The sequence below is a fragment of the Diabrotica virgifera genome, chromosome 7, assembly GCF_917563875.1.
Source record: "Diabrotica virgifera virgifera chromosome 7, PGI_DIABVI_V3a".
NCBI classification, from domain to species: Eukaryota; Metazoa; Arthropoda; class Insecta; order Coleoptera; family Chrysomelidae; genus Diabrotica; species Diabrotica virgifera.
The window spans coordinates 239,818,396-239,844,785 of record NC_065449.1 but is presented as its reverse complement, the minus strand read 5'-3'; the positions used below and the strand labels follow the sequence as shown (position 1 = coordinate 239,844,785).

Below are 26,390 nucleotides of genomic sequence, written 5' to 3'. Positions count from 1 at the left end.
CTAACCCGGTCCGATTTTCATCAGACAAACATTTCAACAATAAAAATGTATGTAATATAATATTTGAGAGATAATGTGTATTTGTGTAATTTGAACTATACGATAGTAAAAATGACTCATGGCACACGGCGGCAGAGAGACGTTTATTGTCTCGGATTATCGGAAACAACAAGCACCTGTATTCCTTTATTTATTTAAAACTGTCTTAGCATTGTTCAAAAAAGTCTAAAAGACTATTTAAAAAATTCTTTTTTAAACAATGGTCTTAGTCTCCTTTGTTCTTAAATAACTTAACATTGTTCCGATTGTGACAGTATTGTGCGTAGTACAGTCGTATTTTTCGCTTACGTTCTGTAATCGTGCTTCAGATAGGTTTGTGTTTGCGTGTTTTTTACCAAGAAATGAACAATACTCTATACTCTATACAACTATACGTAAATTAGATGTGTACTCTGCATATATATTTCATGTTATTTCAATTATAACGAAGTTTATCTGTAAGTATACCGTATTTTATTAATTTTTAACATATTCTCCGGTTAACCCGGATTTTCGATAACCCGGATCGGCCGCGTACTATATTTATTATTTATATCTGTAACATTCTTGTTTCACATTCTTGATTTTATGCCCCTGCCATTTTAGTTTGCTATCCACATGTAGATGTAGGTATTTAACTGTTTTTCTATGAGACAATTTTATTGGTTAGTCTAACTGGGTAATTATTTACTTTTGTAAGTGACATCTATATCATCAGACTCATTAATTTCTATGCGGCATTTATTATTCCAAGTCCTTATTTTGCTCAAAGCATTTTGGAGGTGACTAGTAATTTCTTCTAATCACCTAGTCTACAAACCAAATTTAGATGCAGAGTTAACAGGGAAAGAAACGAAAGATAACAAAGGACAAACAAACTGGACCTGGAAAAACTGAAGATCCAGGAATGTAAAGAGAAGTTCGAACAAGAAGTCGCAAATGAGTTAAGGACGCTAGAACTGCACTCCATAGAGGGCAAATGGAGTAATATCAAAACAGCAGTACTGACAGCAGCAGCGTCCACCCTGAGAAACAAGAAAAAGGAGAGAAGAGGAGCATGGTTTGATGATGAGTTTAGACAAGCAGTAGAGGAAAGAAATGAAGTACACGAAATTTACATTACAAGAAGAACACGGGAAAGACGAACATTATTTGAAGTCGCAAGTCGGAAAGCAGACAAGATGTGTAGAAAGAAAAAGAGAGCCTATGAAAATAGACAAATAGAAAAAATGGAACAAAATTTCAAAAACAACAAAATTAGAGGGGCTTACGAATACCTAAAACAGATAAGAAGTGGGTATAAACCTCAAACAAGTCAATGTAAGGATGAAAGTGGGCAAATAATCAGTGACCAACAGAAAGTCACAGAAACCTGGAACCATTATTTTCAGACCCTACTTGGAATACAAGTAAATTTGTAAGACGAAATGGGTATGAACTACGTAGAAGAGAATGAAGTAGGTAATGGAGTAGAAGCTCCAACTATAGAGGAAGTTCTCGAAGCTATTAAAGCCCAGAAAAACAATAAAGCTCCGGGAGTTGACGAAATACCAGCAGAACTGTATAAGGTAGGTGGCGACCACCTAGCAAGTCACATCCACGCGCTTATCAAAGACATATGGCAAGAAGAGAAAATACCCGACGACTGGAAGGAAAGTATAGTATTCCCGATCTATAAAAAAGAAGACAAACTCCAGTGCAAAAACTACCCTGGAATCTCTCTACTATGTACAGCATATAAAGTCCTCACGTATATTATAAACCAGCGGCTCCAACCACTAGCAGAAAATATTATTGGATTACCAGAAGGGCTTCCGACGGGGAAGATCAACACTGGATCAAATATTTACAGTCAAACAGATCTTGAGCAAATCATGGGAAGACGATATTGATGTTCACAACGTGTTTGTAGACTTCAAACAGGCATACGACTCAGTCAAAAGGAACAAACTATAATATATAGGCTTAATTGGCAATACCACACAAGCTAATAAGACTCATTAAAGCCACAATGGATGAAACTTAGGCATGTGTACGAATACAAAACCACCGGACAGACTTTTTTCAAAATTTCGCAGGGACTAAAGCAGGGAGATGGGCTGGCCCCAACATTGTTTAACCTGGCACTGGAGTATGCGGTTAGGCAAATGCAAACTGGACGAGGAAACCTACTGACCAACCGAACGGTTCAAGTGGCCGCTTATGCCGATGATATTACAGTGGAACCTCGATTATCCATCAGGGCACCGGATCAAGGGTATGACGGATAATCGAAAAGACGGTTAACAGAACATTAAAAAAAGTCATAGTATAACTCTCAAATTTTATTTCCTTCAGCATTTTTCTTTAAATCATTTATTGTTGTTCTCGTAAGATCATACTTTTTGCGACAGCATACTCAATGCGACAGCAGAAACACCTTTCTTTAAATCTGCAATAATTTTTATTATTTTTTTTTTCAATTGACAAAACAACACTTTTTCTTTTTGATGCTCCAGATGTGGAAGGCTCTATTTTTCAGAACTTAATTGATCAAACGACTAAATGACACAATCAATGTTTGAATTTGAATCAAACTGAAATATGGTGACACACAGATATTGACTGACATAATTATAGTGCTGTGCGTTTTTATTTTTGGCTTGCGATTATAAAAATAGAATTCTAAAAGCACGGTATCATTTATCAATATTACCTATTTCAATTGAAAATTAATCCAGAGGCCCGAATAAGAACAAAAACTATTTACATAAAAAAATGCGGTGGTGATATAACTGCACGTGTACATTTGAACGAATTGATTACAAAATTTTTACTTATGTCAATATAACTTATGTATGGACCCTGACGGTTAACAGAGGTGACGGTTAATAGAGAGACGGATAATCGAGGTTCCACTGTATTATAATATTATGAGTAAAACATCAACAGGAGCACAGGAAACATACGCCGAGTTAAAAACACAAACAAAAATGCTAGGTCTGGAAATTAACACAGAAAAAACAAAAATAATGACTCGGACGAGAAGAAATATAGTCCGACAAAACATTGTAAAACGGTTGGAAAGTTTACATACCTGGGAGTAGAAATATATGCCGACGGATAAGACGGAGAAATACGGAAGAGAATAACGCAGGCAAATAGAGCATATTTTGCCCTTTCCCATATATTTCGGTCCAAAAGTGTCCACCGAAATACAAAGATGAGAATCTATAAAACTTTAATTCGACCAATAACATGCTATGCCAGTGAAGACTGGGTCCTGAAAGAAACATCCAAAAACAAACTCGACACATTCGAAACGAAAGTACCTACTGAGGAGAATACTAGGACCTGTGAGGGAAAACGGAATCTCTAGAAGAAGTCGATACAATAACGAACTGTATCAACTTTATAAGGAAGCACCCCTGTCAGACTTCATTAGAATACAAAGATTGCAATGGGAGAGGATAGGCTACCAAAAAGAGCACTGAATGCTAGAATGCAGGGAAAGAGACCTGTCGAAAAGCCAAGAAAACGCTGGGAAGACACAGTAAACAGCGACGCACAAGCCTTCTTAGGAGTCCGTGTATGAAGGAGAGCAGCCACAGAAAAGCAAGAGTGGAGGCACAAAATAAAGGAGGCCAAGGCTCAATTTTGGCAGTAGAAGAAGAAGTAATTTCTTCGAATGTTTCACCGACTGCTAGTATTGCAGTGTCGTCTTCAAATGCGGCCCAGGTGTATAATAAATATAGTATTGGTTCCAGAACATTGCGCTGTAGGATTCCTGCTTTGATTGGTCTTAGTACCTTCCTGTTTAAATCTTAAAAGTTCTGTCTTTTAAATGTGACTGTATTAGCTGAACGTAGTGGATAAAAACATATCTTTGAGCTTCAGTTAGAAGCCTTTCTGCCACACTATATCAGATAATTTTACTTTGTCTACGAAAATAGCTGTCCATTTGTTAAAAAGCGTTATTTCTCAGTAGTAATTTGACATATTAATTTCGATTCAATTAGTTTCGATTAAAGTTTCGCTCACTCGCAACATTAAGCTTATGAATACTTAAAACTAAAATTTTCCGCCACATCGATCCTTGTTTGAACGTTGTAGATGGGATTTAACATGAATGCCGCATAATTAGAAAAACTTCCCATAAAGAGGAAATATTCGACTCTTCAGTTGCAATTTTCCAGGAAACAGTTTGAGAATTTCCACGAAATTGGGTGCACGGCAAGCTGAGCAGAAGGGCACGCTGCAGCCATTAGTTTAATTTATTTGATTTTTAGCTCAGACCGGATTCATGGAAATCTGAAAAGTAATAAATAAAATTGATGCTAGTTTTTTCCGAGAGTTGATTATAAAATGGATTATTTGTTTTCTGAATCCACGAACAGCGAATTGAACATGAAGAGTAATGCAAACGTAATGTAGCACGATGTAGCATGATGATTGTTTATTGGATGGTTGAACAAGATACTGGTGGCATTATTGTCATTTTAGTACGAATAATCAGATAATCAAAATTTAAACGAGACAGAAAACATCCATCTACAATAAAATATAAAAAAAAAATTAACAATCTTTCTATCATTAGTTGTATAACAGGTTATTACTTATAAGATTATAAGCTTATAATCCCTCAAGAGAAGAAATTGAAGAAATAATAAAAGATATGAAAACTCAAGAAAGTCCTGGGACATGTGATGCGGGGCGAGAAGTATGGCATCCTACGACTCATAATGCAGGGAAAGATAGATGGCAGAAGAAGCATCGGAAGAAGACGAATTTCATGGTTGAAGAACCTGAGAGAGTGGTTTGGATGCAGCTCGAAACAACTATTTAGAGCTACTGCCTCAAAAATTAAAATAGCTATGATGATTGCCAACCTCCGTAGCGGAGATGGCACCTGAAGAAGAAGAAGAAGAAAGTCCTGAGGCAAGCGGCATTGTGACAGAGAACTTAAAATAGGGAGAAGAGTCTTTACTACAACAACTTCGTAAGTTAAGAAGTGTGGGACGCCGAAGAAATCCTCAAGACTAGATTTTTACTTTGACTTCTCCTTCTTCATGTACCATGTACCTTCAGAACGTTGGTTACCTTCATAGCTATGTACCTTAATTTTATTCACTGCCACCCTAAATAGTATGCTTGTATCAACCCCATTCCAATCTAGCAAGTTCTTCAACCGTGAAGTTCTTCTTGGTCCTGTACTGTCTTCTTCTTCTTCACGTGCCATCTCTGCGACGGAGGTTGGCAATCATCATAGCTATTCTAATCTTAGATGCTGCTGCTTTGAATAGTTCGGTTGATGTGCATCCGTACCATTCCCTGTTAGGCAACTATGAGATTCGTATCATCGTCTTCATCGTATTCTACTTCATATGTTGTTGTACTGATGTTTGTGAATTGCGGTCTTGTTTCAGTCAGAAGTTGCGAGTAATGTTCAATCCAAGACCTTTCTTCTATTAAATCTTTCTACTAGTTTCTTTTCTGTTTGTTCTCAGATTTTTTATCGTTTTCCATGCTTCTCTTGATCTTGACTATATATGTAAAGAATATATATCTATATTATGTTCTTTTTTTCAGATGTTAAAATCATGTAGAAAGTTAAGTATGACCGTTCGATCACCAGCTCTACCAGCTCCTGGATACGGAGGCGGCGCTCCGTGGCAGATGAGACAAACTTGTTCGTGGATGGATAGGCACGGCCGGCCAGTCTCTCCGCCTATGGAATACACTCGATCGGGTCCGGTACCGCCCCAAAGGTACGGCTATGGTAGATCTTCAAGTAAAGACAGGAGTATACGAAGGGTAAGTAGAAAAAACATATAATGATTGGTTCATAAATCATGATAAAACAAAAAAGAGGAAGGTAAATAGACAAACTAACTGAAAATATCTTTTATGAAAATATGAAAAATTATTTATCTTTTTTAACTGAAAATAATAAAACAAAAATAGCAAATGCTAACCTATGAAAAATAAAAAAAATATTAACATTATGTGAATAAAAATCTTAAGACAAAGATAAATAATTAAACAAAAATGTAGGAAATATTGACCACTCTTGATTTACCAAGTACGATGTTGTAAACGTCCTGTGAAAAACTATTAATGATCTTCTTCTTCTTCTTCTTCCTCTTTATAAGCAATTCTGCTTGTTCATTGTATGGTGGCTCCTGTCTTCTGAGCCACCCTGGATACTTAGGGGTGGTTACCCCGACTATGAGGGTTGATGTAGTAAATATCGTTCGTTGTTAATACATTTATTTACACGTCAAATATATCACAGAAAGTAACTGGTGGTATAGTATTTACTTGAAATCGATGTTACCCCCTGGAATCTCAACTGCTAATTGATTTATCTGTTCTCGTAAAAATATAATTAAAGTCGATTATTGTTTATTTACTGTTTTGGTAAGCCAAGGTGAACGTGATTCAAAAGTGCTGACTGTTAATAAACACCCACTGAATATTATTGCAACTCGACCTTGTATCAAATACTAGCATGCATCGATGCAAAAACTAGGTTAATCGTATTTATTAAAAACAAACATTACCACGGGCATTTAATTATTAAAAGGTTTATTTTTAATATGATGTTTACTGAGATGCTGTGTATCCCAATTCAATTGGCGGATTGATACCTCTATGGAAGGTTGTCACTCCATCTTTTACGCGGTCGGCCGATACTTCTTCTACCGATTGGTGATTTATCTCGTGTTATTTTGACCACACGTGTCTCTCCCATTCTGGTTATGTGGTTGTCTCATTCTTTTTTTCTATTTAGTGTCCATTCGTTTATACACTGTACGTTACATTGTCTTCTAATATCTTCGTTCCTCTTTCGATCTCTCAGTGTATTTCCTGTAATTCTTCTCAGTACTCTCATCCCTGCTGTTTCCAGTAGTCTTTGTGTTGTGGCTCTATCGGGTCTTGTTTCTAATGCATATGTCATTATTGGTCTTACACTGGCTTTATAAATTCTTGACTTCATCTCAGTGTTAATATGTCGGTTTCGCCATATAGTGTTATTAAGGCATCCTGCCAATCTATTTGTATTTTGTACTTGATTTCTCACTTATTTGTCTAGGTCTCCGTAACTTGACAATGTAATTGCGAGGTATTTTACTTCCATTACTTATTCAATACTGATACCATCAATTTCTATTTTGCATCTGATCGGTTCTTTACTAATTACTATTGTTTTGGTTTTCTGAGATGAAATTGTCATATTGAATTCTTTTGCTCTTATGTTAAATCTGTGGACTAATCTTTGCAGCCTATCTTCATCTTGGGCTATCAATATTGCGTCGTCTGCGTAGCAGAGTATTTTTACTTCTTTGTTTCCCATTCTATATCCTCTTCCTTTGTTGACGTTTTTGATGATTTCACCCATATTTAAATTGAGTCTCACTCTCACTCAATGAGTCTCTCTGTCTTATTCCGCTGCCTATATCTATAGGTTCTGTAAGTTGTTCATCTATTCTGACTTCCATTTTGTTGTTTTGGTAGATGTTCTCAATAGTTTTTATGATATATAGAGGGACTTCTCTATTATACAGAAGATGGATTACATCTTTGAGTCTTACTCTGTCAAATGGTTTCTTTAAGTCAGTCAGACATAGATATGCTGGTCTATTATACTCTAGTGATTTCTCAGAAATTTGCTTTATGACGGATATTGCATCTGTACACAATCTTCCAGTAAGAAAACCCTGTTGTTCATCTGCTAAACTTATCCTCTGATTCATTACGTCTTGTAAGATTTTAGTTGTAAGTTTTAGAGTAGTATTTAACAAGATGATACCTCTGTAGTTTTCTGGATGCTTTTTATCTCCTTTTTTTAATAGTAGAATTAGTTCGCTCGTTCTCCATTCTTCCGGTATTTTATTGTGATTTATGATTTTGTTAATTAATGTTGTTAATCATCAAATGAACAATTTAAGAGGAAAACACCTAGAAGCAACACCCAGAAATAACTAACAGTAATGGATAATAGAAGAAATTTTACAATTAGTAGACAAATGAGAATCCAAAGATGGCAAGTAAGGAGAATACAAAAGAATAAATTGAATAATTCGAAAAAAATATAACCGAAGCAAAAGAGAAATGGCTCCGTAAACAAATGGGAGGCCTTTAAAATGTGGATCTACCGGAGTATTCTCAAGATTTCATAAACAACGCATACCTGGCACGAACAAAGAAATGCTACACACAATAGGCAAGGAATGAAAAATTAACACAGTGCAAGAAGTTAAAAAAACATCATACCTAGGCCACATAGTGAGAAATATTAAGTACCAATATGCTCAACTAATAGTGAAAGGTAAGATCGAGGGAAAGACAGGACTACCTAGGAAAAGACTATCGTGGCTAAGAATCATCCCACAATGGACAGTGCCATAGCCACCTTTACTTTACAAGCCATGAAGTTGAAACTTGGCAACATCTAAGCGTAGACCGGTTAATTCTGACAGTTCTCATTTATTTTTAAATGTTTTTAAATAATATTCACTGTATTTACAGAAAAACTCAAACATTTTACAATATTTCGTGCTCCAAATTATAAAGATTATTAAAAGGTATGTATTAAGATGATTTTAGTTCAATATAATATATTTTTATATAATATATTTTATAGTATAATATATTTTTATATAAACCTACGTGCATATAGAAATGCGTCCACTTAAAATTTTTGTCATTTTTGATGTCTTATATTTACTAAACCTGTTGGCCGATTCAAGTGATTTTTTTAATATGTTATAGCCTGATTCTTTAACAATACCGCTGTAATAATATTGTTGCTAAGCAGTTAATTTTTTATTGTATAACGGGCATTTATAAAATAGTGAAATTAAAACTCAACTATAGCCTCAGGTTTTCTTAACATTCTGTTTTTTATTCATTCGCTTATGTTGGATAATAAAAAAAGTTAGCTACTTTAACAACTAGATAATATGTCTTTTATCAATACGGGGTGTTTCTAAATAAGTGCGACAAACTTTAAAGGGAAAGTAACAAAATGCAAAATTTTGATCCCTGTCAAAATTTTAAATGTATTTTAAATGTAATCATTTTTTTCGAATCTTGAAAAATCTAATAAGTATTTTTGAAAAATTTAAACGCAGAATGAAAGATTACTTTATCACCGAGGGCCGAAAGTCCCTTAGAATGAATATTCCATAGGGTGATGCGAACTTTGAGAAAAAAAAGACAGTTTAATTCGTACACCCGGTATATATTGTTATATTTCTATTTGATATGAAAATTAAATTTTGATAATTATAAACAGAGTTCAATTTAATATAAAATATTTTCAATTTTCTCAACCACGGGCATATAAATTTAGAACAACCTGTATACAACAAATTGTTATATTTAATTTTAAGAAGTGATTAGAATAAGCGTACGAAACTCGGAACAATGTGCTTAGATAAACAAAGTGAATGACGCGTACCATTATCGTTCTTCTCGGAAGGTCGATCATTAGCCTATGCTAAATAAAACTCAGTGAAATAGATGATAGTTCATTATCGTTTTTCGCGGAAGGTTTCGATCATTAGCCTATGCTAAATAAGACTCATTTGAAAGAGAGAATAGGTCATTAAAATTTGTAAATAGTTAGAAAGTATTTTAGAATGGGAATTAAATATTTTCTTTTGAAATCCATTAAGCATATTTAGAAAGATTAAAAATTGGTTTTGAGGAATACTGCGAATGAGAGTTGGTGGTGGAAGTTTGATTTGTGAATCTGGAAGGGATATTTAGAAAGTAGGGGAATGAATGACAAATAGAGATCAGAATGTTTTGAGCTGTCGAGAAGTGAAGTCGAGTAGTAGACGGTAGTGTTCGAGGAGTGAGATAGCCGGTGTAGTTCCGTGAGTGTGGAGTATCTATCGTGGAACGAGAAGTAGGCCAGGTCGAGAGTAAAAGAACCTCCTTGAGCCCAGAGTGTCCCGGTAGCTGATAGCAGTTTCGAAAAAGGTAGAACACAGCATCACGACAAAAGCAGGAACGAGAGCTATTCGAGCTAGTTTTTCAAAGGAGAACATCACTGGAAGCCAGGACGAGGTTTGATCGCAGCCAAGGATAGCAGGAAAGGGTTTTGTGTGAGGACATTTTCAGTTCACCAGGAAAAGGTCAGTCTCATTTGTTTGGACATGAATGTATGGGTTTTTCGTATTAAATTCCACATAAAAAATTGAATAACATAATCAATAATATCAGAAAAGCTTCATCAAACTTAAATAGAGTTGTTCCTAATAACTCCTAATAGTTAAATGTTAATAAAAACTTTCAATTGAAAACCAAAAGGAAATAAGATTCCCATTTGTAAATGTTATGTTTAAGAATAATAAGAAATAGCAAATATCAAGCATTGATTGCCTTTTAAATAAAATAAAAAATATTTTGATTATAATTGTAACCCATATGTGTATTTTTTTTACTCTTTTCTTTTCTATCCCGATTAGGAACCATTAAGAAATATTTAGAAGCCACGGAAGTAAGTAATTAATTTATAATTCGCCCTGAGATTGAAAACATATTGATATGTGATCTGGTTAATTAATTGGATTAGTATTAATACATTGATTAAATTAAGTAACATATAAGAATATTATCTCATATCAATAATCAAGATCACAACAACTGTCGTCCAACGTGGAAAGCATTGTTAAGTATGTCTAGTGGCAAATTTGAAGGATAGAAAGAGTAAAGCCGGTATTTGAAAATTTATATGCCTGTGGTAAAAAGTGAGATACTTACATTTGATAACATAAAATTTTAGATCTCTTTAGGTACAAATTTTACATAACTGATTTAATATTTTATTTTTACGATATTTACATTTGATATATTTATTGGCAATTTATAATATTTGGGTGAGAAAAAGTCGTCTTGGTAACATACTAGTAAAATTTCATATTTGGCGGGGACAGTACTTCTTGAAAACAAATGTCTGTGACAAGAAGCCAAAGCAAAGACAACAAAAAACAAAAAGAACATTCAAATCAAGAGAATAATTCAGACCAAGAAGATATTTTAGACACGACAATCATGGCATCAGAACAGCAAGAATTATCAGGAATAGATAAATTATTACAAATGATGCAACTCCAGTCACAAAGAATAGAACAAAAAATGGATAAAAATCAGGAGGAAACAAAACAAGCAATGGAGAAAAATCAGGAAGAAACATCAAAGAAAATGGATAAAGTGGATCAAAAAATGGATGAAACACAACAAAAAATGGATGAAACACAACAAAAAATAGATGAAACACAACAAAAATTGGATCAAAAAATGGATGAAACACAACAGAAAATGGATGAAACAAAAAGAATAATGCAAGAAAATCTGAAGGAAACAAAACAAGCCATAGAAGAGAACAACAAGAAAATGGAGGAACGCATAGAAAAGTATGAAATGAAAATTAAGGATCACATGAAAGAACAAGAAATGAAAATTCAAAATAAAATAAAGGAGATAACGAATTGCCAGAAAAAAGAAATGGAAAGTTTGGAAAACAAGTTGCAAAACGCTATTCAAGCAGACACAGAAGAAGTGGAAAGAAAGATTGCGGAAATCAATACTCAACAAAATGTCGGAGAAAGAAGAGAAATGGTTATACATAGCACAGATGACGTGAAGATAAGGTTTGGCGGGGACGTAAGAAGATTACACCCAGTGCCGTTCATAAATAGCCTGAAAAAGAAAATACAGCACATCGGAAATTTCGAAACAGCAAAAGAAACTATCAGAAACCATCTCAAATATGAAGCAAGCCTATGGTTCGATAGCAAAGAAGAAGAATTCGGCAATTGGCAACAATTTGAACAAAAATTTTTGAATTATTTCTGGGGAAAGGTCCAACAATTGGAAATTAACAAGGAATTGCAAAATGGGAAATACAATGATAGGATGGGTGTATCAGAAAGGACATATGCTTTGCAAATTTACAATAATGCAAAACATTTACAATATAATTACTCATCGGAACAATTAGTCGAACTGATTGCAAGACATTTCGAGGAAACGCTGGAAGACCATATCACATTGCAAAACTACAAAGACATAGATAGTTTATGCCATTTCCTACAAATAAGAGAATCACGTCTAAGAGAAAGAAAATCAAGAAAGTCGCGAGAAGATTACAGGCCCCGAGAAACACAAGATTACAGAGATAGAAATCAAAATAGGAGGGACTATACAGGACGAGATTTTAATCCCAGAAGGGAAAACGAAAATAGAGACAACGGAAGAGGAAATTATGAACAAAGAAATAGGCAATGGAATGAGGACAGAAATCGAGAATACCAGAATAGAAACACCACACGCTCAAATCAAGAAAACAGAAATAATGGTAGACAAAATTAACAGGGATATCGAGAAAACCGAAACAGATCCGACAGACCAAGAGAAAATAGAAGAGAGGTAAATAATACCCAGACAGAAGAATATGACGGAGAGAGAAATTATGACGAAAATATAAACAACAATGAGCAACCGGCGTCTTTTCACGACGGCGCTCACTAAAAACAAAAAAACAAACAGGAATCTTTTGTCACCCCAAGGAGTTTATTAAATTGGCAGGAAACAACGAAAAGAAAAATGGAATTAATTTAAAATTTGTGGATGGATTTATCAACGAGACACCAATTAAAATTATGATAGATACTGGATCGGAAATAACATTGGTCAACAGAAAACTAATAGAAGAAGTTAACTTAACAAATTTAATTTACAAAATACCTAGGGTAAATTTAGTGGGCGCAAACAAACGGACATTGGCAACTATAAATGAAGGCATACGAGTAATGGTACGACTGGGCAAGAATATGTATGCACTACAATGTGTAATAATGCCGAACATGTCACATGACATGATAGTAGGAGTGGACGAATTGGCAGAAAAACATGTAGTGATAGATTTTAAAAATAATACGATGAAACTAACAGAAGAAAAAGAAAAAGAACAGGACAAGGAACATGAGAAACAAAATACGGACGAATCAGGTAAAGAACAAACAGTGGAAATGAATTTGGCAGCGAAGCAAGGACAAAGAAGAAAAAGGAGAAAAGGTCAGAAAAAATAAAAGAAAAGGAAACCTGTGGCTCCTCAAAAGAAGAGTTGAGCCCAGAAGAAGAAAATTTGAGAGTATCAGAAACAAAGGAAACCTGGGATTCCTCAAAAGAAGAGACGGGCTCAGGAGAAGAAGAAATAAAGCTAAAAAATGAAAGTGAAAAGAATATGATTGAAACAGTGGTATTTGAAGAGGAGGTATATGCAAACGAGGATGCAGAATGCACGGTAAACATGTGTGAAGAATCTGAAAAAAAAGACAGAAAATTGATATGTGGAGAAGGAAAAGAAAAAGAATTGCGGTTGATGTTAAGAAACTACGAAAATTTGATCAATGAGGAAAACAGAGTGGCTAAAAAGTACGAACATTCATTTGAGGTGAAAAACTTGGGAAATTTTCGATCAAAGACTTACCCGATTCAATACAAATATCACGAATAAAAGACAGAATTACATGAAGTAGATAGTAAGTTAGGATATAAGACGTAGATTAAAGTAAGGAAATATACAGGGAGTTGGTTTTGCCTCGAGAAAATTTATTTAAAAATGCAGATAAATTTTATCGAATACAAGGCGGGGATTTGTTATATTTCCATTTGATATGAAAATTAAATTTTGATAATTATAAACAGAGTTCAATTTAATATAAAATATTTTCAATTTTCTCAACCACGGGCATATAAATTTAGAACAACCTGTATACAACAAATTGTTATATTTAATTTTAAGAAGTGATTAGAATAAGCGTACGAAACTCGGAACAATGTGCTTAGATAAACAAAGTGAATGACGCGTACCATTATCGTTCTTCTCGGAAGGTCGATCATTAGCCTATGCTAAATAAAACTCAGTGAAATAGATGATAGTTCATTATCGTTTTTCGCGGAAGGTTTCGATCATTAGCCTATGCTAAATAAGACTCATTTGAAAGAGAGAATAGGTCATTAAAATTTGTAAATAGTTAGAAAGTATTTTAGAATGGGAATTAAATATTTTCTTTTGAAATCCATTAAGCATATTTAGAAAGATTAAAAATTGGTTTTGAGGAATACTGCGAATGAGAGTTGGTGGTGGAAGTTTGATTTGTGAATCTGGAAGGGATATTTAGAAAGTAGGGGAATGAATGACAAATAGAGATCAGAATGTTTTGAGCTGTCGAGAAGTGAAGTCGAGTAGTAGACGGTAGTGTTCGAGGAGTGAGATAGCCGGTGTAGTTCCGTGAGTGTGGAGTATCTATCGTGGAACGAGAAGTAGGCCAGGTCGAGAGTAAAAGAACCTCCTTGAGCCCAGAGTGTCCCGGTAGCTGATAGCAGTTTCGAAAAAGGTAGAACACAGCATCACGACAAAAGCAGGAACGAGAGCTATTCGAGCTAGTTTTTCAAAGGAGAACATCACTGGAAGCCAGGACGAGGTTTGATCGCAGCCAAGGATAGCAGGAAAGGGTTTTGTGTGAGGACATTTTCAGTTCACCAGGAAAAGGTCAGTCTCATTTGTTTGGACATGAATGTATGGGTTTTTCGTATTAAATTCCACATAAAAAATTGAATAACATAATCAATAATATCAGAAAAGCTTCATCAAACTTAAATAGAGTTGTTCCTAATAACTCCTAATAGTTAAATGTTAATAAAAACTTTCAATTGAAAACCAAAAGGAAATAAGATTCCCATTTGTAAATGTTATGTTTAAGAATAATAAGAAATAGCAAATATCAAGCATTGATTGCCTTTTAAATAAAATAAAAAATATTTTGATTATAATTGTAACCCATATGTGTATTTTTTTTACTCTTTTCTTTTCTATCCCGATTAGGAACCATTAAGAAATATTTAGAAGCCACGGAAGTAAGTAATTAATTTATAATTCGCCCTGAGATTGAAAACATATTGATATGTGATCTGGTTAATTAATTGGATTAGTATTAATACATTGATTAAATTAAGTAACATATAAGAATATTATCTCATATCAATAATCAAGATCACAACAATATACAATGAAAATTTACTTATTTAGCAACAATATTATTACAGGGGTATTGTTAAAGAATCAGGCTATAACATATTCAAAAATCAATTTAAATCGGCCAACAGGTTCGGGAAATACGACACATCAAAAATGACCAAATTTTTGAGTGGGCTGATTTCTATGCACGCAAGTTTATATAAATTTCTTTAAGTTTGGTATTTTACATACGGCATACCTACTTATAATTTTTGTTTTTGTAGATGCCAAGCCGTTGCTGTGTGCCAGAGTGCAAAAGCAATTACGATAGCAGTCTTAAAAAGAATGAACAACCAGAAAGCACTTTTTTATTTCCAAAGGATCCAAAGCTGCGAGAACTTTGGTTACAGTGTATCCACAGGAAAAATTTTGTTATTGGAACATCAGCGGTAGTATGTGCCAAACATTTTTATTCTGATGACATCGAGAGAGTTAGAGAATGGGTAGATAAGGAAGGCAACAAACATGTAGAGAAATTAACGAATCCTAAGTTAAAACCTTCTGCAGTTCCTCGCATTTTTCCAATTCAGGATGTTTCTAAATAAGTGCGAAAAACTTTAAAGGGAAAGGAACAAAATTCAAATTTTGACGCCTGTCAAAATTTTCAGTGTATTTTAAATGCAATCATTTTTTTCGAATTCTGAGAAAACTAATAAGTATTTTTGAAAAATTTAAACGCTGAATGAAAGATTACTTTATTACCGAGGGCCGAAAGTCCCTTAGAATGAATGAAAGGTTGTTTTTGAATGACATATTTGAAACTAAAAATCACACTAAATTTTCTTAATTTTTTGCCCCTGTAACTTATTAAAATAAACATAGAAGTTTTCAGGGACTTTCGGCCCTCGGTCCTAACGTAATCTTTCATTCTACGTTTAAATTTTTGAAAAATACTCATTAGTTTTCTTAGGATTCGAAAAAAATTAATCCCATGTATATTCTTGTTATTGGTTTTTTTTTTGTATAATAAACGTTACTTACAAGGGAGTACTTTTAATTTTATTTTGTACAAACTTCTAATTAATAATATTTTCTTGTTCGACTCAAAAAATACTATAAATTTTACCAGAATTTCTACTTTAAAATTGTGTTTTCAAAAGCGGTAGTCCGAAAGTCGGACTACGCACGTCATCAATTGCGATGTTGCCTTTTTCTCTTCATGGCTTGTAAAGTAAAGGTGGCTATGACAGTGCTAAAGTTTGAACAGCTAATAAGAACAGCTGAAGAGAGAGAGAAAGAGAGAGAGAGAGAGAGAGAGAGAGAGAGAGAGAGAGAGAGAGAGAGAGAGAGAGAGAGAGAGAGAGAAAAGAGCTTGCAAGTGTAGAAGCCAACCTCTATCGAGGATAGAGCACTTTAAAAGAAGAATATGAATAAAAAATAGTCGTTAGAGTAGTCAAAATGACAATGATCATAATAATTGATATTACAAATAAGTGTAATATAGTAGTGATTTTAACATATAAAATGTACTTCCTTACATATTGTGACAATATTTCACATATTGAACTTTACTTCCATCTTCTGAACATTTTTATTTTACTACGATACATATTCCATCTGGTCAGCGGTAAATTCTAGATTTTCGATATTTTCGCAATTTTCCAGCAAATTTGCCGTCAAACAAAACAAACAATGTGCACCGGCCATCCCATCAGTCAATCTGCATCCCTTATTTGGTTTCCACTGCGCGATATCAATGCTATTTACAGTGTGAATTTTGTATAGAGATTGGTAGATAATGTGGATGCAATGTTGTCATGTTGTCAAGTTACAAGTAATTTATTTATATGGGTATTTGCAATTCGTCTAAAATACACGTTTGTCAGCTGGTGGTAATGTAATATGTACCGGGTGTCCCAATAAGAATGGCTCTCGGCCATATCTCAGGAACCGTTTATAGTAGAGCTTTGAAATAAAAATTTTTATAACAAAAGTTGCCTCAGGAAAAGCCTGAAAATTATTTTCATAATTGTGGGTCCACCACTAGAGGGCGTAATTGAATATCAAAAATAAAAAAATCTAAATTTTACAAAATTTTCCTAATGAAGGGGCACTGGAAATCCGATTATTGTATTCTTCATCAAATTCTGCGCATATTTGATTTAACAAGTTTAACTCTACCTTTGCAAATAAGAGGTGGGGGTGAGTGGGAACCTTGTTATGAAAAAATGGCTGTAAGTCCGGTTCTGCTAAATCAAATTTTGAAAACTGGGTCTTGTTGAAGACAGATTTTTTTCTTCAATGTAAGCGTGATAATTTTGAACCATCCTAATAAGTAATAAGCCAGCTGGGAGGCGTTATTTATTTTTTTTAGAAATCTAGTTTTCTTTGGAAAATATTAAATACAAGTATGCATTTTTAATCATACTTTATAAAATTAGATTAAATTAGCAATAGAATAGCGAAAACCGCATGTCGATACCTTTTTTCTATCTCAAGATATCTCGAGAAACGTGTAAATTTTATACATAACTGTTACTATCACCGGTAAACTAAGTTAATGAAAACTAGTGTGCTGTGGAAAAAAACAAAATAACATTTCCCAGATGTCAACGTATAAAAATATAATTAATTAAAACAACAATATAAAGAGAAACAATACTATTAAAATTAAATATAACACAGAACAAAAAGAACTACTTAGTGACGACCTAAATATTCAAATTGTTGCCCATCATACACTACTCTAGAATACATTATCCAGAGAATACTAAACGCCATTCAAAGCATATCGAGAGCAGAAATTGAGACTGCTGTTCAATCTACTCTTGAAAGAGTAAATGTTTGCAACGAAAATGATGGGCAAAAATTTGAACGTTTATGTCATCACTAAATAGTTGTTTTTATTTCTTTGTAATAGGGCATTTCAACGCTTCTCATTTGTTTCGAGCGTCTGTCATATGCCGTACAATCCGTGTATAATATTAATATACGAGATATGAACGAGGCTCGAAACAAATGAGAAGCGTTGAAAAGACCTAATATACGTTGACAACTGGAAAATGTTTCTTTGTTGTTTCCATAGCACACTACTTTTAATGAATTATTTCGTTTACCGGTGACAGTAACAGTTATGTTTTTAAATTTACACGTTTTGTAAGATATCTCGAGATAGAAGAAAGGTATTAACATGCGGTTTTCGCTATTCTGTTGCTAATTTTGTCTAATTTTGTAATATGGTATTAAAAATGTATGTTTGTATTTAATGTTTTCCAAGGAACACTAGATTTCTGAAAAAAATTAAATATTTCCTTCTAGCTGGCATATTACTCAGTAAGTTGGTGCGAAATCATAACTTTTACATTGACGAAAAAGATCTATCTTCAACAAGACCAAGTTTGCAAAATTTGATTAAGCAGAACCGGACTCACAGCCAGTTTTTCATAACAAGGTTCCCACTCACCCCCACCTCTTATTTCCAAAGGTAGACCTAAACTTGTCAAATCAAATATGCGTAGAATTTTATGAAGAATACGAAGATCGGATTTCCAGTGCCCCTTCATTAGGAAAATTTTGTAAAATGTAGATTTTTTAATTTTTGATATTCAATTACGCCCTCTAGCGGTGGTCCCACAATTATAAAAATAATTTCCAGGCTTTTCCTGAGGCAACTTTTGTTATAAAATTTTTTATTTCAAAGCTCTACTATAAACGGTTCCTGAGATATGGCCGAGAGCCATTCTTATTGGGACACCCGGTACATATAATGCAATAAATATATCATTAACTTAAAACAAGCTTTTAGGCAATATAAATAAATTGTTTATATTTAATAAATTTGTTTTGTTTCTTTATCATGTGCCATAAGGACGCACAGAAATTTTAGGTATTCAAATTAAACTCGTTTTTCTTGTGTTTAATTTGCTTTATTTGTTGTTTCCAACAAATGGAGAAAACAAGTATTTTTCCACTTGTTGTCTCCAACTCAGTTTAGGTCTGCCTCTTGACAGTATCTTACCTGCTGGTATCTATTCCATTATCTTTTAACGGGCTGATCTTCTCTTTTCTCATTATGTGTCCATACCAGCTAATTGTCTGCGCTTTTATTTCTCTAGCTATGTTCTCTTGACCCATCCATTCTTGTATTCCCTTGTTTCCCTCTTTGGTCCTAGTATTTTTCTCATAATTTTCCTCTCAAAAACTTTCAGTTGTTCTTCTTCTCTTGCTGTTAATATAAATGTGTCTAAAGCATATACCACTATTCGTCTTATGGTTGTTTTGTAGATTTTCATTTTTGTGTTTCGGCTTATATTTTCGGCTTTGTATTTTCATATCTTTAAATATTTTTTTGTACAAGGCTTTATTTCCCGCTTTAATATCTACACTTTCATCTATGCTGTTGACTACTATTGTTGTTTTATTTTCATTTATTTCCTCTCAGTTATCTTCGTTTTCTATTTCTTGGAAGGTTTTTTAATGCCCATTCTTTTAATGCCCATTTATCTGTTGCTACAACGTCCGCATGGTTATATCGTCCACATATGCTATTATTTCTATTGCATTCTTATTTATACCAGTATTTCCCGCCTTTGACAGCTTTTTTATTATCGTGTCAAGTGATAAAATAAATTGTACCATTGAGAGCGCATCTTTTTATCTTCTCCATTTTTATTTTTATTGTGTCTGTTCTTTCTCTTCCGGTGTCTATTATTGCTTGGTAATCTCGCATTATATCTATCTCGGAATATCGCACGGAAAAGAAAGAGAAGAAAAAAAGTTGGATGAATGATAATATATTACAACTCATGAAAGAAAGAAGAAAATCAATGAACAACAAAATAATGTACAACATGATTCAGAGATAAATAAGAACTGAAATACGAAAGGCCAAAGAGAATTGGTTAAAGTCACAGTGTGACGAGATAGAGTTGTTAGAACAAAAAATGATACGTTTAACATGCATAAAACGGTGAAACAAGCAGCTGGTCTTCAGAAATCCAACACAGCTAGCAAACTGCGAGACCAACAGGGGATATCATCACAGACAAAAACCAAGAAATCTGCATATGGACAAAATACATACAAGAGCTCTTTGATGATACTAGATCCGAACCACCTCTATCCTACATATGTGATGACCACTTACCAATGACATTAGATGAAGTGGAAAAAGCAATATCACAACTACTAAAAGATGGCAAAGGTCCTGGACCTGACAATGCATATGCTGAACTCATAAAACTATTTAATACCGACGGTACTCAACCAGGGGCGGATCCAGAGATTTCTTGAGGGGGGGGGGGGCGTAACTTTTTAAGAAACATTGTAGTTATGATATTGCAATGCAGTTAAAAGTACAGTATAACCATTCCAAGTAATATGGTAAACTTACCTTTCCATCAAATCCAAAAATTGTTGCTTTTTGTTGTTACATGTTTCGGTGGATGCCCATCATCGTCAGACACAGTATATAACACTCATTAAAGTTAAAATTAAAAACACAAACATTGAAAACATTTAAAAAACGGACGATTAAAATATTTATAATGTAGGCCTACAATAATGATTAACGAACCGTACCGCGGCAAGACTGGCAGACGACTCCCAGTCTTGCCGCTTGAGTCGTCTGCCAGTCTTGCCGCGGTACGGTACGTTAATCATTGTAGGCCTACATTTACATTATAAATATTTTAATCGTCCGTTTTTTAAATGTTTTCAATGTTTGTGTTTTTAATTTTAACTTTAATGAGTGTTATATACTGTGTCTGACGATGATCGGCATCCATCGAAACATGTAACAACAAAAAGCAACAATTTTTGGATTTGACGGAAAGGTAAGTTTACCATATTACTTGTCATATAAATCCAAAGGGGCAAACAGGATCAATATTGATAACCATTCCAATGTTATTTTGTCTAAAATTTAAATATTTTATGGTAATTGTTTAATTGCGAGAAATATACATCATTGGTGGTTTTTAAAATCATCATACTATCAAAACATTATTAAACTTGTGTTGTTAACGACTTTTCCAAATCAAATTTTTCGTTTAAACTTAAAAATATGGTATAGGCTATAACTTTCTTTAACTGAGGGGGGGCGCGCGCCCCCCGCGCCCCCCCTCTGGATCCGCCACTGTACTCAACGCCCAATAAAAATATTTAATGACATATATTTGAGCGGAGTAATACCAAGTACATGGCTGAAGTCGACGTTTATTACTTTACCAAAGAAAACAAAATCCGTAGCCTGCAGTGATTTCCGAACCATTAGCTAAATGAGCCATATTTAAAATTATTTCTAAAAATTATACATCAAAGGATATAACGACTGTGCGAAGAGAAAATCAGCCGTACACAGTTTGGTTTTCGAAAGGCAGTGGGTACAAGAGAGGTTCTATTTAGTATACAAGTGCTATTTCAACGATGTAAGAGACGTAAATTGCGATATTCATGCATGCTTCATTAATTACCATAAAGCGTTCGATACAGTAAAGCACGACAAGCTGATGGAGATACTAACCAATATTGGAATAAACACCTGTGATTTAAGAATTATCAGCAATCTGTACTGGAATCAAACATCAACTATCCGGACATAGGCAGTAGAATCAGAGGATATCAAAATCAAACGTGGGGTCCGTCAGGGATGTATATTATCACCACTGCTGTTTAACATCTACTCTGAACAAATCTTTCAAGAAGCAGTGGATGATGTTGAAGCCGGAATTAGAATTAACGGAGAATGTATCAATAACATAAGACATGCAGACGACACGGTGGTATTCGCTGACAGTTCTGAAGCCCTCCAGGAGTTAATGAACAGAATCACAGAAGTCAGCCAGAGATACGGACGTTCACTAAACACTAAGAAAGCAAAATGTATGATGATCTCTAAGAAGGAACAGCAATTTGGGCGAATCAGTGTGAACGGTCAACAAATAAAAAGAGTAAAAACATACACCTACCTTAGTTCGGACGTCAATGAAAACTGGGACCATTCCATAGAAATTAAATGTAGGATAGAGAAAGCAAGATCTGCATTTCAAAAAATGGCTAAGTTATTTAAATGTCATGATTTATCATTGACCATAAAAGTCAGGTTACTGCGATGTTACATCTTTCCTATACTGTTGTACGGAGTTGAGTCGTGGACTCTCACAGACGCCACCTGCAAGAAAATTGAGGCTTTCGCGATGTGGCTTTATCGTCGAATCCTGAAGGTATCTTATACCGACCACGCACGGTGGTCTTTTTTCATAATCTATGGTTGCAAAAGGTATAAAATTCATCTTCAAATAATCGGTTATAATGACACTCACAAACAGGAAGACACTTGAATACCTAGGTAACCAGGTAAACAAAATAAATCGTTCTTAGAACTCAACTCCCACCTTGAAGAGAACAATTTAAACCGAAAGTTGTACTTCTTTACCGAACTTACGCTCAGTAGTTTCAGGCAATTTACCAGCGCCCGCGCCCTTTCAAAGTGAATCAAAGTGTAATACTGTGATTTTAATATTTTTTTGAAATGGAAGTCAAGCGAACAGGTATATTTACAATATTATAAAACAATAGTTGTACCTTATTGTTGATAAAAAAATATTTGATTGTAAAGATGATAATATATTAGCACTAAAATAAGAATTTGTAAAGATTTTAATAGAGTAGAACTTTTGGGATTGTTCGGGATTGTTGCTAAACTATTTTTTTATTGTTACTTTATTTATTTATCTCTCAGAAAAAGTTACTCTTGTGTGCTCGAACGTGCTCTTTCTATATTTTTTAAATCTTTTTATGTTCTTGTATTTTACATATACAATAATGTTTTATCTGTCTACGAATTTTCAGTCCCTTATATTTAGTCTAAGAGCTGGGAGAGGATTTTGTGCGTGATAAGTAATATGGAAAAACTATACGGGGATATATTAAATTAGTTGTGTTTATGACTTTCCCCAACGGCGGGAAACCAGAGTGGTGAACGAGGGTAGTTATAAGGGGTCAAAATCGCAGTTTTTATTATTTTTTTGTGACGCTCATGATGAAGATAGTGCACCAAAATTTGCCTGCGTGGCGGGCAAATGTTGTGAAGCGTCACAAAAAAAATAATACAAACTGTGACTTTGACCCCTTAAAACTACCCTCATCCCCAACTCTGGTTTCCGCCCTTGGAGATTTTGCTTAGTTACGTCATGATCTACTTACTCCCAAATTTTGGTTCACTATCTCGATCACGAAAGTCAAAATCCCTTATAAATTTTATATTCGCCCCTGCCCCCACTCCTTTGTCGGCACACAACGTTCCTCCCCTGGAGATTGTACTTACTTACGTGATGACCTACTTATTACCATATTTTGGTGCACTTTCTCGATCATGAGCGTCACAAAAAAAATAATAAAAACCGCGATTTTGACCCTTTATAACTACCCTCGTCCCCCACTCTGGTTTCCGGCCCTGGGGATTTTACTTAGTTATGTCATGGTCTACTTATTACCAAATTTTGGTGCACTATCTCAGTCACGAACGTCGCAAAAAAACCCTTTATATTTTTTATATTCACCCCTAGCCCCATCCCTTTGTCGGCCACGCAGTGTTCCACCCCTGGAGATTTTACTTAGTTACGTCATGACCTACTTATTCCCAAATTTTGGTGCACTATCTCAATCATGAGCGTCACAAAAAAAATAATAAAAACCGCGACTTTGACCCCTTATAACTACCCTCGTCCCCCACTCTGGTTTTCGGCCGTTGGGGAAAGTCATGTACACAACTAATTCAACATATTCCCGTATAGTTTTTCCATATTACTTATTACGCACAAAATCCGCTTCTATCTCTCCGACTAATTGTGGTGTAATACTTTTGCAACCATAGATCGTCAGAAAGGACCACTGTGCCACGTTATTATTGAGGGTGTTTTGCTGAGAATGAAAAAAGAAAAAGAGCTGTTAACCACAATAAAAGCAGCTAAAACCGAATACCTCGGGCACATCATGAGAAACAGCGAAAGATATGGACTGCTGCAATTGGTCTTACAGGGAAAAGTAGAAAGGAAGCGAGGACCAGGAAGGCGAAGGATTTCCTGGCTGAAGAATCTACGTACATGGTTCAACACAACAACCACAAGTCTTTTTAGAGCAGCAGTGTGCAAAGTACAGATTGCCACGATGGTCGCCAACATCCGAAACGGATAGACACTACAAGAAGAAAAAGAAGAATAAGAATCTCGCATTGTTATTTCTATCATTCTTATAATTTTATTTGATATTTTACTCTCTTGTAAGTCTTGGATAAATTTTGTTATCTTTAGTTTGTCAAACGCCTCTTCAAAATCTGGGAATAGTACATATATATTATGTCTTCCTCCGTCGTACTTACTCGTATATTATCTCTATCACTTGTTTTGGCGTATGGATAGCATCTATAGTGAATCTTCCCTTTCTGAAATCGTACTGGTAATCTTTTGCCATTATCACTATAATTCCATTCTTCGGGCATTATTTCCTTAGTCCATGTATTCTGAATTAGTTCATAGATCTTTCTGTATAGTCTATCCACAGTATTTTATAAGTTCTGCACTTTTCTTTTCACTTGTATGCGCAACTGCTAATAAAAACAACCCTTAGCCTTTTAATCAACTCTCCCCAAAAGTTAAATAGTTTAGCTTAATTCTTTTACACCAACACCAAGTTCTTCGGCAATTTTACAAGATAACTCCAATGAGAAAGTTCCTAAAAGCCGCAGAAATCAAGTTTGTAATCGAGTTATTCGGTAAATATAAGCCAGTAGCAGGCATGCGGTGCCCGTTTCCCTCAACCAAAATCTCTTATTAATCTCATGCTACCGTTACAGTCTTTAATTTAGTTGCTGTTAATCACAGCAGGAACGCTTATAGGGAAAATAAAGAGCTTTGATTATATTTGACTCCTGCGGGGAAATTATAGTGTCTAATAATGATCTGTTTGAAATAAGTGAGAGCTGCAGGAAACAAAGGATTGTTAAATATTTTATTGACGTTTTGTTTTTAAATTAATTTTAAGGGAACTTTTACTTTCCAATCGAAAAAGTCGATTTTTGTTTTTTACGTAAAAATTTTCCTTGATATCATAGGAATACTGTCTTAAAGTTTTATTTAGACAAGCACACACCATCTACGTAAAGAGAGAACTTAAACCTTTAAAACATGTAGCCACAGAAAAGTAGCATTCCCTCCCCTTCACCAGCGAAGACATATCAGGAGGCTCTTAAAGACGTTAAGCCAGCAGAAGCACCAGGATTTGTTAATATTCACCCTGAATTCCTAATAAATTGTGGCAAGTATACAAAAGTTTGGCTGGGTCGATTTTTCACAGACATCATGGAAACTGGAAATATTCCACAAGAACTAAAGCGCTCTAAGATAATAGCCATACTAAAGCCAGGCAAACCCGCCGACAACCTAAAAAAACTACAGACCAATTGCGCTTCTCTTTGCCATCTAAAAACTATTAGAGAGGCTTATATATAATAATAGAGTCAGCACAGAACTGCTCCAGGTGATCCCAGTCGAACAAGCAAGTTTTCGACCAGAACGAAGCTGCGCGGACCAGGTAATGTCACTCACCACCTACATCGAAGCGGGTTTCCAAAGAAGACTTAAAACTTTAGCGGCATTTATTGATCTCTCGGCATCTTACGATACAGTATGGAGAGAGGGCCTTATATACAAAATTCTCCGTGCAATCCCCTGCAAACCAGTAGCACGCCTAATAGATAGCATGCTCAATGACCTAATGTTTCAAGTAGTGATGGGCACAGATATCAGCCCACCAAAGAAACTTAAGAATGGCCTACCACAGGGGTCAGTGCTCTCTCCACTACTATTTAGCTTATACTTAGCAGATATGCCGGAAACACAATCAAGAAAGTTCGGATACGCCGATCACTGTGCCCTCACTACACGATGCAGAACACTAGAAACGTCTGAAGAAGTTCTGACGGCAGACTTATATATATTGGGCAAATATTTTCGCAAGTGGCGACTTTAACCAAATGCATCCAAAACAGAAGTTAGTTGCTTTCACCTGAACAATAAACTTGCTGGAAAGGAACTCAACATATGGTTGAAAATACCACACTTACCCACAAAAAAACACCGAAGTATCTGGGCGTAACACTAGACAGAACGCTATCATTTAAAGAGCATTTAACAAAAACTGCCCAAAAGTTGAGTAAAAGAAATAACATCATACAGAAGCTCTGCGGTACCACCTGGGGAGCATCGGCTTCCACTCTCCGCTCTACTGCCTTAGCCCTTGTTTTCTCGACTGCTGAATATTGTGCTCCAGTTTGGCT

General features: G+C 34.8%; 1 protein-coding gene across 1 annotated transcript in view; it reads left to right on the top strand.

The window, feature by feature from the left end:
- Positions 1–26,390, top strand: part of LOC114328107 (disks large homolog 5) — a 272,549-nt gene that overhangs the window by 136,198 nt on the left and 109,961 nt on the right. Inside the window, exon 4 of the mRNA XM_050657116.1 lies at positions 5,608–5,832. Coding sequence (XP_050513073.1) covers positions 5,608–5,832 — 225 coding nt within the window. The remainder of the gene's footprint in view (positions 1–5,607; positions 5,833–26,390) is intronic.